This window comes from Phascolarctos cinereus, unplaced genomic scaffold, assembly GCF_003287225.1.
Source record: "Phascolarctos cinereus isolate Bilbo 61053 unplaced genomic scaffold, phaCin_HiC Scaffold_5;HRSCAF=322, whole genome shotgun sequence".
Classification (NCBI taxonomy): domain Eukaryota; kingdom Metazoa; phylum Chordata; class Mammalia; order Diprotodontia; family Phascolarctidae; genus Phascolarctos; species Phascolarctos cinereus.
The window spans coordinates 199,976,893-199,996,952 of NW_027555958.1; the positions used below are offsets into that span (position 1 = coordinate 199,976,893).

At 34.5% G+C, this 20,060-nt stretch overlaps 1 protein-coding gene across 1 annotated transcript in view; it reads right to left on the bottom strand.

Moving 5' to 3' along the window:
- ADGRB3 (adhesion G protein-coupled receptor B3) overlaps nucleotides 1–20,060 on the bottom strand; it is an 888,617-nt gene that overhangs the window by 66,442 nt on the left and 802,115 nt on the right. The window contains exons 23-27 of the mRNA XM_078155299.1: nucleotides 16,654–16,723; nucleotides 9,800–9,866; nucleotides 7,393–7,478; nucleotides 1,164–1,262; nucleotides 676–847 (exon numbers count right to left, since the gene is read on the bottom strand). Of these exons, the coding sequence (XP_078011425.1) occupies nucleotides 676–847; nucleotides 1,164–1,262; nucleotides 7,393–7,478; nucleotides 9,800–9,866; nucleotides 16,654–16,723 (494 nt within the window). The remainder of the gene's footprint in view (nucleotides 1–675; nucleotides 848–1,163; nucleotides 1,263–7,392; nucleotides 7,479–9,799; nucleotides 9,867–16,653; nucleotides 16,724–20,060) is intronic.

Genomic DNA, 20,060 nt, shown 5'->3' on the forward strand with positions numbered 1-20,060 from the left:
CTGGTAACAAACTTCAAATATTACCTGAAGGAGTTCTGCCATCATAGATTCCCCAGCTGCCATGGACAATTACTGCCAATCATGCAAATTGAGCATGCTTTTTTATTTGCTAAGTATAAACACACACATCAAAACTACTAGCCTCTTTTATACACTAGTGAACTTTCCTGCAATTTAATAAAGAGCCAAAAGAACTACTCATTAATCTTTAATACTTCTCTGTTTAAAATGAAATCATTTAAAATACAGATCAGAGGATGAGGTATGAACTGTCTTTAGAAGCGCAATCTAAACAGATGAGGAGTTCCCATTTCTTTTGTTGCCTTAATCCAACTGTACCACCTTGCCCTCTCATCTACCATTCTCCTGTGTAAATATGCTGATCTTTCAGTTTGGTTTCATAGTCTTTCATCCCTATCTCTGGTACCTGGAAGTTACTCTTTCCTGTGGGCAGACCCCATCTATTTGAAACCGTCTCTTTCTGAATAATAGTGGTGCTTTTAAATAATTTCTTAAAGCCTGATTTCTGCTTCTGAGTGCCTAGTTCTCTGGGTAACTGGTTTTACTCTAAAGAACTTAATATAGAAAATGAAAGATCACACACATTAGGAAGTCCAAACCCTTTCCAACCCTTCCCAATCCATTTCCCTTTTCCCTGAAGGTTAAACTATTTACCTCTCTTCGAAGAATGCAGTGGACCATGACAATAACAAAGCCTTGCAATGAATCAAATACTGCAAAAAGTATCTGAAAGAGGATAGATCTTTTGTCTGTCATAGCCAGAACAGCAGACATCCATGTCAGAGCCAGGAGAGGCAACACAACACAGGAGCTCCAAAGAGATGCCCTATTCAGAGACAGAGAAAACCACATGACATAATGCTATGTGCCAGTCCCACAACAGAAACCAAACCCACCGCTACACCAGGCATCTTTACAGGTGGCAACAAGACCATTAACATGGAAACCATAAAGTTTATAACATTCTAGTATTTTATTTTCTATACAGAATATCCCATGGTAGTTATAAAGGCTGTTGCCAATTATAAATATTTAAGCATGTTCAGAGCTATAATATTAGCAAACACAATTTTCATCATAGCATTTTTTTACATGCACTGTATAAGATTTGTAACAAGAAGATGTAAATGATTAGGACTAACATGGCATTACTGGCGGTGGTGGCTGACAAAGCTGTTGTTGAAACTACTCCACACTTGGCACATTTGAGCGTCAAACCGCTATGAGGCTCACTCATCTGACTGCAAACAAACAGAACACCCACAAAAAGAACAAAATATTGAATTTTCACCAAAAAAAACGTTGCTACTGCAAGTTAGCTTTTAAATACGATTTCATGCAGAAAAATAAGAGTACTTATCAAAGATGAATGAAATGTGCTAGGCTGTTGTAAAGCTGCATTTGTACTACACAGTTTTTTTAAAAAAATTAACTTTTAACACTCTGGGCCTTCATTCCATGCAAAGCATATTTTCATTATTTACACTATTAATGGCCCTTGTGCCTAAAGATCAAAGTTGATGAATACACTAAGCTAAACATAAGCATGTGCTAGTGTAGACATACAATGAAATCCCTTTATTCAGACCAGTGCTCCTGTCTTCAGGAAAGGTATTCCCATTTATATGAGAAAGAACCATGTGTGGATACCTTTATGAGATGGAAAATATCAAACATCTTAAAAGTTATTAAAACAAGCAGAAATATGCAAAAAAATCTTCCAATCCTTTCTTTTTTTTCCCCAATCCTTTCTCAATGTATTATTTATTTCCCTCCCCACGATGGGTTTATATGCTTAAATTTCTTGTTAGTTTAAATTTTTGTTCATGTTTTAGGATGGTCTGAATATAGAGGCTAAAATGTATGAAATACAATGAATTATTAGTTGGGAATAAAAAAGATGATAGACTCTTCTGCTTTAATAAAACACAGGCAAGCATTAAGTTCAAAATATCCATGTCTGAACATTTTGTTGAAAACTCTAGCCAGTCAGCTAAGATTTTTGTGGATTTTTTCAGATTAGCTTGGAATTTAGCTAGTTTACAATCCACTGCATCATGTGATCAACTCCAAAGTACAAGGAAAATGTTACACATATACTGTTGGGGGAACAATTCTCTTGAAAATAAATATACACCTTGATATATTATGATAAAATACTTTCATGGCAAAACCAAGGAGAAAGCTTTGAACCAAAGTATTTCCAAATTATTTTCTATGATATTTTCTGTCTTCCAATTCTAAATTCAGATTATATGTGGAATAATATTTTTTCCTATTTTTCATAATTGTAAAGTTACAGAACAACTTTCTAGCTAGGTATGTATACCTTTGTTATATAATAATAAATTAGTTCTTCTGCACATTTTGGAATTTGTATGTTGAAAATGTGGGAAAATAGATTAATTCAACTCAGCAATATGGATAATAGGGATTTCCAAACTAAAAAAAAAAAGGAATATAAGTAGAGCCTATATGAAATACAGTAGTTTTATCTGATGGGGAAAAACATAAACTGACCTTGAATCACTTGCATTACTATGCCATTCCAAAGGGAATATCCCATTCCCTTCTCTCCACTCATAAAAAAGGCCACTATATCCCTATGCAATTTGTTTCATGAAAGCCCTGACAGATAACCTTATGTATTTTTGAAGCAAATTTTGAAGCAAAATAGATTTTCTTAGGTGGACCTAGCCTTTTTGCTTGTTTCAGCTTTTTAAGAGACAACATATTGCTATTCAAAATCTGTTTTCATACTAGGTTTTTTAAGGCAAAGTTACTGCCATTTGTCTTTCTATTGTCTCACAGGTAACATGTCTCTTCATGGTTGAAAGTATACACGAATCTTTCCCTCTTTAGTAAAGCTAATTTATTTATTAGACCTTCAAAACATGACCACTGGCCAAGGGTTACTAAATGTTAATTTTAAAAGCATGGCATAAGTTTCTTAGCTTGCTATAATAAAAGGTAATTTAACTGAAATCTCATTTTGCCTTGTGCCAATAATTCAAGAGTATATTTCTATGCTGCCTTTTTGTCTCATTTGCGTCTCCAAAAAGAAATATTGATGAGGGAAATGATGTCTCTCTAGTCCATTTTTTTTACTTAGAAGAAACTTTTTAGGATTACCTTCATCTAATTTCATATTTTTCTAGAAATAAAGCTCGTGACAAGACTTAAAGAGCTTGGATCTTTGAGGTGTTTGATGTGTATGTGGAACATAATGTACATAAAATAATATAAAATATAATTACTGACTAGACAACATAGTGGAATGAAAAGAGCACTGGATTTGGAGTTAGAGGACCCTGACTTTACCATTTACTCCTCATGTGATCTTGTAGAAATCATTTAGCCTCCTTGGACATTGGTTTTCTGATCTGTAAAATAATGAGGTTCTAAATCTATGATTCTACATTTGTCTTAAGTCAAGACTGATCCTAAGCAATGGTACCTGGTGCAAAATGGCCTGAGACACCTTTAGCATTATAATTCTAACCCTGATTCCACGAATGAGTGAGATGAGAAAGAAGAACGTTTCATGATGGAGATATTCTTCTTACAATTTATATATCCCTTTCTTAACTTCAAAATATTTGCCTTTAACAATAGAGATAATAGGGGCAGCTAGGTGGTACAGTGGATAGAGCATGGACCCTGAAGTCAGGAGGACCTGAGTTCAAATCTGGCCTCAGACCAAACACTTGACGCTTACTAGCTGTGTGACCCTAGGCAAGTCACTTAACCCCAATTGCCTAAAAAAAAACCCAAACCCCAAAACAATAGAGATAATAATTTTTATCATGATGTAATTTTATTTTATTTTAATTTTTGTGAGGCAATTGGGGTTAAGTGACTTGCCCAGAGTAACTCAGCTAGTAAGTGTCAAGTGTCTGAGGCCGTATTTGAACTCAGGTCTTCCTGTCTGCAGGGCTGGTGCTCTATCCACTGGGCCACCTAGCTGCCCCTGGTGAAATTTTAAAGTTGGTAATCTGGTGCAGTGGAAAAAATGGTCAGGAGTCAGAGGACCTGTATTCTGATCCTTCTTTTGCCACTTACTACTGCCTGGGTGTCTTTGGGAAAGTCACCTATGCTCTCTGCTTCAATATGAAAATTAAGTGGGTTGGATCAGATGTCCTCTGAGTCTTTTCTAGTTCTAAGTCTATAATCCAAAGGCCTTTTAATTTTAAATCCAAGAAAATAACTCTACTACATATCTTAATAGAACTGCTTATAAACGCAAAAGAAATTAACATAGATGAAATTACTATTAAGTGCTATAAAATATGAGGGCAATAATAAGTTTTTTTTAAACAACACCAGATACCTGTTTTGTGGTATATTATTTTAGGAATTTTTTGCTTTGTAAAATGAAAGATCCTGACACGTAAGGAAGACTTGAATTTCCCAAAGTTTAAGATTTGCCCAGTGCTCAAGCAATAGCTATTTTCCAGAGTGCCAATGGAAGAAGAGGAATCTTTGCCATCTCACCTAAGCCATCTGATACAAGTGGAACTTTGTTTTGACAACCTTCTGAATCAATTACACCTTTCCAAATATTATCCCTTACTCTCTGTAGGCCCTCGTGCCTTGCCTGTCAATCATCTTTCAAGAATGAAAACAATGCAAATTTTCCCATCAAAATGCCATACCAGATGCATCAAAGCTTTGCTTTCCTGAGATGACTCTAACCTCTTCCTTCTGGAAAAGTCTCAAGAAATTTTTCACATATAATTTACCCTTCTGGCTATAAATTAGCCTAACAAAAACAAAAACAACAATAATAATCCCTAACCTTAATTTAGCATGTTTTAAGATTCACAGACGATATTACATTATCTCCTACTAATAGAAGAATAATCTAAGGCTAATAGAACTTTAGTGCCTTGCATAGGATCACCTAGCTAATAAAATGTCTGAGGGAAAATTTGAACTCATGTCTTCCTGATTCAAGTCCAGTGCTCTCTCCACAATATGGCCTAGCCTACTTCCTTTCCTTTAAGCTGCTAAGGTAAAACTGCTGCTTCAAGGGAACTTCAACAGAAAAGAAAAGGTAACACTAGTGGAATTTTCTTTTTGAGATTTGGGAGTGCACATGATTCTATGATTCTATTTTCGTCATTCTATTATACCTCATTAACATTTTAAGAAAATCATTGCTATTCTATTTTATATAGATATTGACATTAACAGAAATTTTTCTTTATGCTACTGTGCCACATATTTAGTTATTTTAGTATCTAATACAATTGATTAATCTTATAAAAAAGTTTTCCCTCCAGAGACAATGCTCTATATAGGCATAATTCATTGATTAAATCCCTGTGAATCACAGTATAAAAATTATTTTATAGACCAGCTATGCTTCTACATGCAAGAATGTTATTTAACTGAATTATATTAATAACTGAATTATATGTTTTCCAAATCCATCCCTAACATGCAGACTTCAGGTCTTTCCCATTTATTTTTGGTACAATTTATACCTTATCTTCATGATGATAATTTTGAAGGGGTAATTTGTATCTCATTTTTATTTACACTTCATATAGATTATGGTATAACTGATAAAACTATTTCAAAAAAGCATTTGAACTCTTGATGTATTTGTTATGGCTAAAGACAGAATAGAGGTTCATTGCTATAGAAAAGAAGACCATATAGCAACTTCATCAATTAGAGTAATTTTTATTCTTACTTGCTCTACTCTGCTTCTTAGAATTAAATTTCACCTTTCATTGAAGCTATTAGTGTTCATCAGTGAATAAGAAATAGGTTTGAATTTCTACAAGTATTTTGGAATTTCATACATTTGCAAGTTAAAATTGCTCCCAAGGCACTCAGCATTTATTCATGTGAATAAATCATTATCTTTCACAATAGACATATAAATAGAATTCTAATTCATTAATTAGCTAATAGTTATTTACAGATAAAATTTCATTTTAAAATACATTAAAACAATGACATATAACATATGTGAATATATGCATATATACACACATGTTGTTTGCATGTACAATTTCATTAGTGTGGGGAACTATGGGTATGGAAATTAGTTTTTCAAGATTTGTTTGGACCATCAAGAAGTGGGTTGTGTGTGTGTGTGTATACTCAGCCTGAGGTTATTCAAACTATTATTTTTTGAGGGTGAATGATGTATGAACACTAAATGGAAAGTTATATTCACTCAACTATCTAGACTAACATTTTTGTTATCCTAAAACAGAACCACAGATATGACATGAATGATCTCAAATTTACATGTTAAAAGCAATTAATCCTACACTAGCAAAATATACTTGTAGATGTTCCATGTAACTAACCTATTTTGTCATGAAGATCTTCACAAAGATAATACTGCTTTGAAGCAATGTCAAAATTCTTACCACTAGGTGATAAAATACTACAAATGTTAAATAGCACTAGATAGCTTATCAGATATAGCCTGTAGGTTATGAAAGAAAAGGGAACAATTGCAGAGTAAGTTCTGAATTGCACTGCAATTACTTTCTAACAGAGAGAGAAAGGGTAGGTGAAAATGAAAGGTATAAAATATATATATAGATACAAAGGGAAAACTAGAGAGTTAATGTTTCATTCACATTTCTACTAGCTTGCAAAGGGTGACAATGTAACCCTAGAAAGCTGACATCGATCTGCTTATGAAATGTCTTCATTAAGTCATTAGCTATGGTGGTAATACAATAACAGTAAAATTAATTCAGAGAGATGCTTTTATCAATTTTATAAGCAGATGAAATGTGAATGTGAAAACTCTAAATAGCTCATTTTGGTGGGGTGTAGTTACAAGCACTGCAAAGAAGACTAATCCAGAGCAAGAATGCTGTTTGACAAGGTATCGTCATACATGAGGAACTAGATTTTAACATAAAACATCAAAGGTAAATTTCTGGAGGAAAACACAAAAACTCTTTCGTCCACTTGGCAGGCATTTCATCTGTAAACCATAAGCTTTTTTTTTTTTTAACCTGCCTCTCCTATTTTTTTTTTCTTTTAACTAACAGGAACAAGGGCATCTGAGGAATAACTTAGTGCCCCATCCAAGAACAATTACTTCATAGATACACATTAGGTTTTAATGTTTTTGGTGGGCAACACCAAAATCAGCATATTTAAAAATTAACTTAATACTTTAGTTTGTGTTTTATTATGATTGGGTATTTTTGGTCACATTCCCTGAGGACAGTACAACTGCAACTTTTGGAATGGATGAAATCTACCAAACACATCAGTACATGGAGAACAAAATTCAAAGCACAGTCAAATGCATTTGATGAGTATCTGGAACTGAAAAGATGAGATTCACTGGTAAAGAATCTTCACAGTCTACCAATTGCAGCTTACCCGGCTCTGTGTTTGAGCTTTTTATCTAGGATCCCATCTCTGGAAACAAGTTTATTAAATACCAAAATGCCAATCACCATGTTGACCTGTCAAATAGAAACAACAGTTGACCTTTCAATGGTAGCGAAAGTAATCTAGTAACATCTATTATGCTTGAAATCAATCTCTAATCAATTCAACATTCACAGTCACTTTCCAGATACACATTGCAATACTTGACAGTTTTAATACTAGACTGTTACTTTAATAATTTTTAAACATACTCAGTTTTCATCTTTTGCAGTAAATACACAAAACTTAGATTTTAACTATCTCCTTGCAGTCCCCTTAACTCTTCTTAGCAAGGTAATCTGATATTCTCCTCCCTTTCCTCTATCCCCAGATGGTCCTAAAACCAGAAAATCAAGTTGGTTATATAAGCCTGTCCTCATCTTACCTATACCTTTGATAATCTGGCCATAACCTAGGGTATTGGGTATATGAAGCAAGGATGTTTTGCTATCAGACCTGGGTCATTGTTCCAGGCTTTGGGGTCAGAGAGCCAACTGAAGGACAAATCTATGGTGGATCACTGGGATCTTTTAAGAAATTAGTTTTTCAAGATGGCTATCAAAACACTGTTGTTGTTGTTGTTGTTGTTTTTTTACAGTACACTCTATTAAATATTCTTCAGTATTTCCTTTTACTTTACAATATTTCCTTTTAAAATAGTTCCTCTTACTTTCACTTTAAAAATCTTTTAGATGTTTCAGCTGAGATGTAATCATACATAGTTTTCTTTCTCCATCGAAATGCAAATATTGGAATGAAATGTCTCTCATTTTAACTGTTTATAACAGCTTCTCAGGATTGGTCCAAAAAAGCGATGCATCAAAAGGAACTGATTAATTGAAGTCAACTCACTCACAGGACTTAATTACTGAATATATATTTTTTTGTTTTACTTTGTTCTTCCTTCTTCTCTTTTGGCCCCCCTACCCAAGATATTATTTCTGAATGGGGCAACAGAATCATCTGTTACAGATGAGTAAACCTAATATTGGAATTTCAAGAAAGCATTTTTCCCCTTTTTGGTTTATAGAATGATTTGAAGATTTCAACACAAAGTAGTTAAACCTGAATTCACTCAAGCCATGTGGGTTTTATAATTTGACTCTGTTTAAATGATGCTATAAAGAAGATCCATACCACTTTTAGTGGGTATAAATCCCTTTCCTCATAAAAAAATTGCTAACTGCCAAGTTACCATTTAATCAAGGAAAGAGTTATTTATCTTCTGATTTCTTATTATTGAAACTAGGAGAAATGTTGTCTGTTATAGATTCTGTTATAATTGTAGCACGCAGACAGGAATTGATTGTTCCCCCAAAGACTGTAATAGCAGTGTTTCTATCACACACAACAGTTTTCTTTATTTTAGGGTTAGTGAAACATTAACATAGTAGCTGAGGGAAATGATCCTATGCACTGAATCAAGATTTCAATTCAACAGATAAAAGCATGTCTAATATTTCCTATTTTCTTAGATCCTTATCTCACCATGTGCCTGGATTTTATTTCTCTTGTAAATCATGTGTAGTTTTAGCTCCTTGCTATGTTAAAAACATTTAAGGGCAGAAAAGACCAAATTTTAAAAGAAAGAAAGTTATACATTTAGAGTCCTGAGCAAACTGTGCCATTTGCTTCCAATTTATTGCATGAATCATTTAAGAAACTGAGGAACAGTTTTCCAATTAGAAAGCTAATTTCACAGAGATGAGGATCTCTGCATTTAGTTCAGACTGCCCCCCCCCACTCTTCAGATTTATTGAGGAGAAAGAGATTTGATATCAATAAAATGAGATGTCCTCATTAAGAGAGACAAAGGCAAATTAGTAGCAGAATTAATGTTCATTTTTGGAGGATATTCTATAGTTAGAGCTATGAAGAAATTACTTCTGGGTTTCACAAAAGGAAAAAAAATCATAACCTTTGTGTATTTCATAGATGTTTGTTTTGGCTTATGCTTTTGTCTTTCTTGAGAAATGGGGACCTTTATGAGATATTCCAGATAGGAATGCATGGCAAAGGCCCTTACAATAAATAATGCACAAGTGAAATGTTGTGTGTTAAAGGGCAAAGATTTTAAGTTAACCACAGCTTCCCTACACAATTGTAATTTCACAGTATAAATGAAAGCCCAGACATATGAACACTTTCCCCCTATTCCTTGCAATTCAAAATAAGATTTCAGAGTAGTCAGGTACTTCCTGTAGAGCATTATGAAGTCAAATAAAATCAACATAACAGTGCATCAGATGCTAAGACTTCTATACAACATGCAATGACTAGTGAAATAGTCAATTTAATTGTTGTAAAATAGCCTTTCTTTGCTCAGAGAAGAAAATAAGGTGATTTTGATGTTTACCAGGACAACAGCAGCAGCAGGCCCAACAAAAGCATAGAGTAGCCCTCCTTCAAGAGATAGCCAGCAGCTGGAAAGAATATTAGATAAGAACTAACAAAAATTAGTGATGAGTATAAAACCATTGAAGCATGAAACAAACAATTTGGCTTACCGATTTCTCTTTAGCATTCTAGAACATTGGAAAAGCATATAAAATTACACATAAAGGGGGAGAGACTTGAACTATAGCATTCCATGTATTGAACAGTTCTCACTGGAAAGGAATTTTTTGGTATAAAACATTATTTTAGGTACTTAAAACTTTTAGGAAAAATTACCATTGCAGTGAGCATTACTGTGTTTATTTTCGGCCCCGAAGTAAAATTTAGGGTGGATTAAAAATGCTATTTGCCATCCACTATCAAAATTTTCAACTGCACTTTTAAGCAGAGACAGCTAGTCTTAAAAGTTTCAAACATGCCATTTACCTGCTCTTCCTGAAGGCCTTCAATATATTGGAAGAAATTTGTTTAAAAGCAACAGTTGCAAAGAGATGCATATTCCACATTTTGCATGCGTTACTTGCCTCTATATCTTTGCAGCATACTTAATTCACCAAATTTTAGATTTTGAATGGAAATAAAAGCAGCTTCTGTTTATTTCATTTTTGGCATTTGGAAAAAAATATAAATTTATATGGATAGAGCCATGGGAAAGCATATAAGGAAAGACATTCATTCTCACATTACCTAGAGAAATGGAGATGGCATGTAGATTGCCACAGGTGACCTGTCTTACCAGTCACTGGTTGAATGTATAGTTTAGAATAGGTAGGAGCAGGTTGCCTGAGGGAAGTTTTTCACACTACTGAGGACAAGTCATCATTCCCATCTTTTAAGGTACTTGTTTGTTTTTAACCTTTGGGAACAATAGTTTATTCCAAAATTTCTTTTTAGTATGCAACCCCTCCCCCATCCATGCTTTTATCATGCATCCAGAGGCACCCAGAATGATTATTTCATTGGTCATCTCATATTGCAGTATTCATGATAAGCATTTGTGAAAAAATAAAACCAAAACCAAAAACTACCAGGAAGATAACAGCAACTTATGTACTGACATCTACTGTAGAGCATAAGGAAGTAGGGAAGGTATATGAAGAATATAAAAAGATCATCCAAATTAAAACAACATGTTTTTTAATACAGCTAATTTCAATGCAAATTTGAATATAAGGGAGGATGGTGAAAAATATGTTACACGGTTCAGGTATAAGACTTGAGAGAAAAACTGGCAGAGTATATATATTAGCCCCATACCTATAGATCACGTATTATCAAATTACAGCCCATAGGCCCAATCTAGCTCGCTGCCTGATTGTGCACAGTCAAAGAGCTAAGAATAGCTTTTACTTTTTTAAGAATGTAAAAACTATTTCTTAGATCATCAAGTAGTTTGCTGATCCCTGCTACAGGACATGAATAGTGTCTTCAAGAAGACAATCATGAGGCACTGAATATGGTAAATACCATGTTCATCAAAAAAGAAAATAAAGAAAAAGAAAGTGATTATATTTTAAAGAAATGACTGGTTGTTATGTGAGAAACATTTCTGAATTAGTCTCTTGTATATTGCCAATTTGCAAGCTTGTTAGAACAAAGATCAAATTAGAAGAAAAAAAAAGAAATGAAGGACATGGCACACAGTTGAAGCAACTCTGGTTTAACTTATTTAAACAAACACTTGATGTAAAAAATGTGAAATGGATTAAAGAACAAACATGGAAACTCACTGTAATCTATGGAAATTAGGTGGTTTAAATCAATCATCACGTTGAGAAGACTCAAAATGTCTAAAAATTGCCTTAACTAGTAAACTACTACTGCCAAGTAGAGAAATATGGCAGCTGTGGGAAATACCAGTTTAGAAAATAAATTCCTGTGAAAAATGTTACAGAAAAGGATGGTAGAAGATCACAAGTATCTTACCTCACAAAACAATAAGAAATTTATGAAAAAGCAAGTTTATTGATATATTTGTGAGAGGAATAACTAAGGTAGCTCATCTTTAGGGCATTGAAAGATGAAAATGGAAGAACAAAGAACAGATAAAAAAAGTTGGAAAAGACCTCTACATATTTCTTTAATAAGCTCTTTTTTCTATCCATAATAGCGAATCCTTGGACTCTATTTAGACTCTAACAATAAAGTCCACAGTATGCTAAATGAAGAAGTAAATATAGGAATAAGAAAATAAAGAGAACAGCCAGTCTAGAATGTACACAAAAGAGGACTATGCCAGAGATAATACAATTTTGAAGGCAATTTTAATTCTCAGTACATGGTAAAAGAAGCCAAAATATGTCAGGAGTGGTGATGAATGACTATAGTCCCCTGTTGTTAGGGGTGGCTGAGGCTGGTGAATCACTTGAATTTCGTAGTTCTGCACTGTAGTAGAGCTAAAGCTGATTGGATACTTGAACTAAGTCCAACAAGAAGATGGTGAATCCCTAGAAGCAAACGGCCATTGGGCTGGTGAATCAACCCAAGTTAGAAAAAACAGAGCAGGTTAAAGCTTCTATGCCATGGGATCAGGCCCATGACTGGTCATTGCATTTCTAGCCTGGGAGAGATAGGGGGAGCTAGCTTCTGAAAAAGAACCAAGAATAGAAAACACTTGGGAAAAAATCGTGAACCTTATCATTATGAAAAAGGACAACTGATCAATAGCTGACATTTACCACCTGTGTGACTTTGGGCAAGCCATAACCTTCCTGGGCCTCAGTTTTTTTCATCTGTAAAATGAGGGAATTTGACTCAGTGGCTTCTGACCTCTCTTTGAGCTCTGCATCTATGACCTGTGAATTATTGGTACATAAGACCCTTTCCAAAATTTTTATGAGAATAATCTATGCCCACATTGAGGAACCTACTTCATAAAGGCAAAGGAAAGGAAAAAAAATGGGCTTTTGCAAATAATATTCCATAACATACATCCCCTTTACAATCACACATCTGAATAAAAGGTTTCTAAAATATAAGATCTTCTTATATTTATTGTTTGTTGACAATTAAACATTTAATTCAATAGAGAAAAATGTTGCTATATGGGCTCTCCTCTAAAATTCTCTCCCTTCACGAATACACTACAAACATGATACCTTGAAAGATATAAAGGAAACATTTGTTCAACAATTCTCTATTTCTTAATATTATACAAGACCTAAAATAAGAAGAGAGAGATGTTTTTCACTCTTAGGTAAGATTCTAGCACAGAGTCTAAATCAAAATCAGATTTTCAAATATTTAGTTGATGAGTTTCTCCAGATTATCCTATTGTGGATAACATTGTGCTATATACATAAAGCCCTAGAACAATGCAGAACCTTAAAAAATCATTCAAAAGAGTCTGTTTTCATTACCCACATAAGAAAAAGCATGTGAATAAAGAATACTATGTTTCAGACTGGAGATGTCAAACATGCAACACACAACACTTTCATGGGTGGCCTGAACCAGACTAAAATATAATTGAGAAACATTCAAAAAATATGATAAAACAGATAATAGCAATAAGTCAATATGCTGCTTGTAAGGACTTTCTGTATGGATTAGTGGCCCCTATTTCTTTTTGAGTGTGCTACTACTGCTCCAAACTTCATTATGCAGATAGATGGATATCCAGAGAACTATTTAATTAATACATACAGTTTGGCTGGAATAGCCCAGGATTGAATGAGAAGAAAAGAGTGGGAAGGGGAGTCATACAGTGCTTTTAATGATTCTCAGCCTTTCCCAGATACAAAGACTTATCTTCTTAATATCTGTATTTTTCCAGTGATGTTATATGGCTGAGTAGCAGGTCTTTTAGAGTCTGCTAACTGGTGCAATGGATAGAGTGCTGGACCTGGAGTCAGGAAGAACCAAATTCAAATCTGGCCTCAGACACTTACTGGATGTATGGCCCTGGGAAGGCCAATTAACATCTCTTTGACTCAGTTTCCTCCACCATAAAATGAGGAAAATAACACCTACCTCACAGGGTTATTGTAAGGATCAAATGAAGTATTTTTAAATCACTTAGCATGGTGCCTGGTACATAGCAGGGGCTATATAAATGCTAATTCCCTTTACCTCCCCTTCTTTCTAAGACTTAAAATTAGAGATTCTCCAAAGGGCAATAGAGAAGCACTTGGTAGGAGTGAATGGGATTCAATATGTTATCAATAAAGAATTAGGCAGGAGAAGCAGGGAAAAGGGCATCACCAATGAGATGTAAGACTAGGAAAAGGAGGTGGGCCAGTCATGTGACAAGAATCAAATATATTGGACAGTCTATCCATGGGCTTAACAGAATATATGTCATGCTAAGAGTCTTACAGAAATGGTTCCAGAATATGGAGTAGATTCGCATTCCCCCACCTCCAAACTCAGCAATAGAGTTTTTTACTTGAAACCACAGATAACAGTCAGCTAGGATCAAAAGTAATGCTTGGGTTATAACCTGTACCACCAGAGAGAGTGCCCGCATTGATGAAATAATGGATCCATTGAAGAAATAATCTCTCTATCTTAATTTGCAACATCCTCAAGGACAGATATTATGTTAAGGCATATGCCTTATGTTCCTCATACCCTGGATGCTTACAATTCAAATGAATTTATATTAATGGTAATAAAAGCTGTAATAACTACTAAAATAGATCACTACAGACTTGTCTTGAGGCATGCCAAGCACTTAGTTTATGCAGTACATAAATAGGAAACCAGGACTCAGTTCCCTAAGAGGGTTCCCAAATCATGCCTTCACATGTGTCAACGGTCCCTTTGAATAGGCTAGCAGGACTTAATAGTCTTGATTCTGGACGTAGAGTTTGCTTTCAATTAAACAATGGAATTCTACATTTTAAAACTTGCCTTCCAATAATTGCTTTTCTCTTCTCTCCCTTCTTTCTGTTTCCTTATTAAAATTAGAGAAGAATAAAAATATATGTAGATGAATTTATGTTCACTATATAAAAACATCAAGGATCAATTATATAATGAAATTCCATTATTTTACAATTCACATAATTGATCTGAGTATAGAATGGAATAAGAATGGAATGAACCCTTCTGGTTATAGAAAGGCTAGTCTTTAACAATGAGACATGCTTATCCTCTATTTTTTTCTTAATATTACTATAGAATCTTCAAATTTTGGATGTCAGACTACTATGGAACCTAGAAGTTTCATCCTAGGATCTAGTATTTTGAACAAAAATTTAATTATAACATGAAAGTGTGATCAATATTTCAGTATTAAACCATTTGTCTTACAATCTTTGCAGGGTATTTGAGTGCAATATTGGCTTCAGAAACTTTCTAGGAGAATGATGGAAGTTGTGGAACCCAACTGTTAGGATCACAGGCCAGGGTAGCTGCTTGGCTACACTTTGGCTACATGTTTAACCACCCAAATAACATGAATTCTTTTCCCCTGGCTCCCTTCTAAAATATTGGTTTACCCTGGAAGGAAAGGAGCTGGGAACTATGGGTATTAACATGGTCAAGTATAGGAGGTAAGAGGTGGAAGGAATGTGTTAGGGCCTATTATAAGCCACAACTTGCCCTATATATAGAGTCCCCCAGGTTAGAAATATTTTCCATCCCTCCACACCCAACCCTCTGCAAAATCCTCATAGGAGCAATAGCTGATTCTTCCTTTCTGTGTTCTGATTATCCCCATCTTCCATGAACTTTCTACATGACCCACTCTGACCATTTCCATCTTCCATGCCCCCTACATATCTTGAACTGATCATCTCTGTTGAACTTCCATGGCCCCTACTTGTCCTGCTCTAATCGTGTCTATCTTCCATATCCTCTACTTGTCTTGTTCTGAATATTTCCATGTTCCCTACATCTTCTGACCTGACTGTGTCTATTGTCCATCATACCTCCTAAAAATTCTGCTCTGTAGTGTATTTGGTATCTAGTATTTGGTACTGGATGAAAGTATGCTACTCTTTCTTCCCAAAGACTGATCTCTCTGCTTCAAATCTTCTTACTCAAGGAGCTTCCCCAGTAAACTTCAGGAAATTCCTACTCTTCTGTTATGGAGGGTTTTAGATTTGGTTGTGGGGAAGTCCTGAAGCATTGTACTCTGCCTTTCTCCTTCCTTCCTGTTCCCCAGACTCCCACCTTGGATGTATATACACATACACACACATACATACACACACACACACACACACACACACACACACACACAAACATAGATTAAGACACTTTTTAAAAATCATTTGAAAGCACTTTTGAATATGGATTATTTAATAAACAGTACTGTCACTTCTGGGCTGGCTCCCTGAGCCAAAGCAACTGTATTGAACCCTATATTACTATTTTATGTAGTTTGGCTGACTTGACAAATGTGACAACATAGGCTTGATGCCAATATGCATGTGGTGTCTTTACAGTGACATTGTAAACTCTGTGTCAGATTGACATTTGAAGTCAAAGTGTGCCAAGAATTATTCAGTTGTAAACATTCCTTGATATTACCCATGCTAACTACAAAGAAATCACCATGCCCCTCACTCTCCTAACATGTTTATGGCATAATAACATCCATAAGGAACAGAATAGGTAGACATAGTAATGAAATTATAAAATGCTAACTGTGAACATGGGCTCCACAAAGCCCTCCAGCTCTAATTCTATAACCTTCATGCATTTAATATCCCCTCCTTAATTCTACACTGATGCAATTTCTGCAATTGTTAATGACTCATTGCACAAAATGTAAGTCATTAGCAATGGGAAACGAGCACTGATGAGGCCTATTTGATAATTAACTTAATTACAAACATGATTTATCACTGTGGATGGACTTACTAGTGATCAGTGCCATATCCTTTCGTCCTGGTGAAGCCTACTGAAATGGCCACTACTAATGCTGGTAAACCTGCAAGGAAAGCAAAGACCAAACTTTGTTTCAGTTCTAAATCACCTGTTTGCCTAAGAAATACTGTATGAAGTGAAAATGGAAGAACTGCATATGGATGAATATTTTTGCAAAACATGGTTCCAGAAGAAAACAGGGTTTCTTTCAAGTATGAGAATATTAAAGCGGCAACTAGGTTTTCAACCCAGAGCATTGCTCTGATGTTGCTAGGTAACTACTTTATTTGACATTGGTTTACAATGAGCTAATAATAGTTTTGATGTTTCTTTCTAGCTTCCCCCCCTTTTCTCTTTTGAAAGAGGGTAGGTTTATCCTGATTTATAGAAAACCTACAGATTCAAAGCCAGAAGGCAAAACACAGATGGGTGATGAAATATAATAGCAGTGACATATTCATTCAATCACATACTGAGTGAAATGTGCTAACTTTCAATCCATATCATCCACTTTCCACCATGAGAATATAGGAACATATGAATTTCTGTACTTATGCAGTTATGGTTCATTTAGCTTTGTAGTCTCTTGCCAAAAGACACACCAAGAGATATGGGTGAGAATCTTCAAGGTTAATTGCATAGAAAATTCTCTTAGCAAACATTTATGACTATTCCATTCATTCAATGATCTAATTTTTTTGGAATCCATTGATAAGGATCCCTGCACTGCCTTTCGGGGTAATGAATTTCCATGTGAAGTCATCATTTCATGAGTCTTAAACTTATCTCATTCAAGTTTCAAAGAGGGGCCCCTTTTTTCCTCATATTTCAGGATTTGGTAAATGAATCTGGGTGTATGATAGTCACATAATGAATAAATTTTATAGATTTTGTTTATATTCTTTCTCAAGCTTTACCTTTTCCAAATGAAGACTCTCAACCCATTTTCACTCTGTCACATATGGTGACTTTCTTGTCTTCCTCCTCAATCATTGTACTTGACTTGCTTTTGACTTTTAAAAAAATTATTTTTAATTTATAGAATAAAACAAACATTTCTATAAAAAGATGATTGCTCATGAAACTGCAAATTTATTATGTATAATTTTCTATTCCTTTTAAATGTACAATAAAGTTATCATGTCAATTTCTTTCCTTTTTTCCTCCTCTCCCCTTCCTCACCCTAGTGATTATATCACATATTATCAGATCTACAAAAAAGAAATAGTTTTGTTACCTCATTCCCTATTCTGATTCCTTCTGTTTCTTTTTCTTCTCTTATTGTTATTGTTAGGATTTCCGATACAATATTGCATAATATTGGTGACAGTGGACATCCTTGTTTCCACACCTGGTTTATATATAATTCCATTTATCAGTTCTTCCTCTGGATGCAGATAGCATCTTCCTTCATATGTTCTTTGTAGTCAATTTGGGGACTTTCTCGATTTCTTCTAATTCCATTATATTCGTTTTGAAATGTCAGATTTGGAAACTCCAGCAATATGTAGTGTTCTTAATTTTATATGAGGAGGATACTATTTTCTGGTTTGTATCCTTCTTGATAATCTCACAACACTTTTTGGCCTTTTTGGTTATAGTCACATTGGACCAATATCTTCATTAAAAAATGAGCAATGATTCTTTGTTTCCTTACTGGCCATTAATAACTCATAATTTCATTTTATGCATATAATTTGGATATTCAATCATTACAAGAATTTCTTTACACTTGCCCACATAAAAAATCACCAGCTGCTTTTTATTTTTTTTTTTTACTCACACTGTTCTTCAAAAGATAGAATCCCCACTGGAAAGGCTTTTACTAATCCATTCATTCACTCACTCACTCATTTATGCAACAGGCATTAAGTTTTTACTTTATTCATTTAGCTAGGGACTGGAGACACAAAAACAAAAAATGCAACCATTTCTGCCCTCAAGGCACTTACATTCTACTAGTGGGTGGGTGGGAGAAATGGGAAATTATTTCCTATTCCCTTTCCTGCAGTATGATTAATAGCTCATAACTTTATGCATATAATTTGGATATTTATTCATTATATTCACTACTTTACCCTTGCCTACATCAAAACTCATCTGCCATTTTTTTTTCACAGATCAGTCTTCAAATAATCTTTTCCCACTAGATAGCCTCTTCATTCATTCACCCATTCAATAAGTATTGACTGTTTAGTTTATTCATTTCTCCAGGGGTTGAGGATACAAAAAAAATCTAAAATCCCTGCCATATATATGTATAAAATGTGTATTACTAGTGGGAAACAACATTTATACAGATAAACCAATTCAAAATTTATGCAAAGTGATTTTTTTTTGGTGGAGAGGGTACAATACAGAACTGTTCAGTGTTATACAAACTTAGGGGTTTCATTATATACTACAGGTCATTACTAATGATATGAAACAAAATCAATCTGAGTAGGAATTTCTAAGAAACCCTAATCAATATAGTTCTTCATCCAGAGAAGTACTAGGTTTATGACACAATAGTCCCTCTAACTCATTTGTGATTTTTAATAACCTCGATGGATTTTTTTAAAAGGTTAAGTAAATCCTGCCTTATGCACATGGCTATGTAACCTCTCAATGAAATCCAATAAATGATAGTCATAGTTTACAGAAAGCACCTTTTCTTGAATGTTGGCTTTAATAAGTATCCATAATCCTACCCTTTACCATCAACAACACCAGCTTGCCCAGTATACAGAGTGGGATTCACTATTAAAGAGTTCCTTGATTTCCCTTTGGAATCCTCACAACAAGTAAGTATCATATGTGAATTTACAAATCCTTTGTCATAGCAGACATCTTTTATGTATTTTGACCAGCTCCTTTAATTTCATTCTTGTGTGGCCTCAGAATGCTTTGGTAAATACCACTTGGTTCTGATGACGTGTTTACATTTGATTTGTAATTTTTGCTTCAAATATTGTCAATAACTTCACCTATCTATTTTGGTAATAGGAAATTGAGGAGCAGGAATGTCCGTAATGCTCTGTTCAGTGGATGCTGAAGCAAAAGTTTTATTCAGTCTGTCATCCAACTCCTTTTCATCTGTGAGTTCTCCTTGTGCCCACCATCAACAAGGATCCCACTGATTCTCTATCTGGCTTCCTCTTTTTGATGTAAAATTAGTTTTTGAATCACTTTCCAGTTTTTCCTCACAGTTTTTTTTTGGTGCACCTAATTGGGATTTATACCTAACCTCTCATACATAAAGGTCTTGAAAAATTATAGAGTTTTTACATTTCTAGGAAAAAATAAATTGGCAGAAGCCATTTCCTTTTCTGCATAGCTGAGTTTCATGTCCTACGGCATGTGCACTGGGAAAACTGTAATTGGCCACCTATGTAGGTAATTTTGAAAATTGTTCCTTA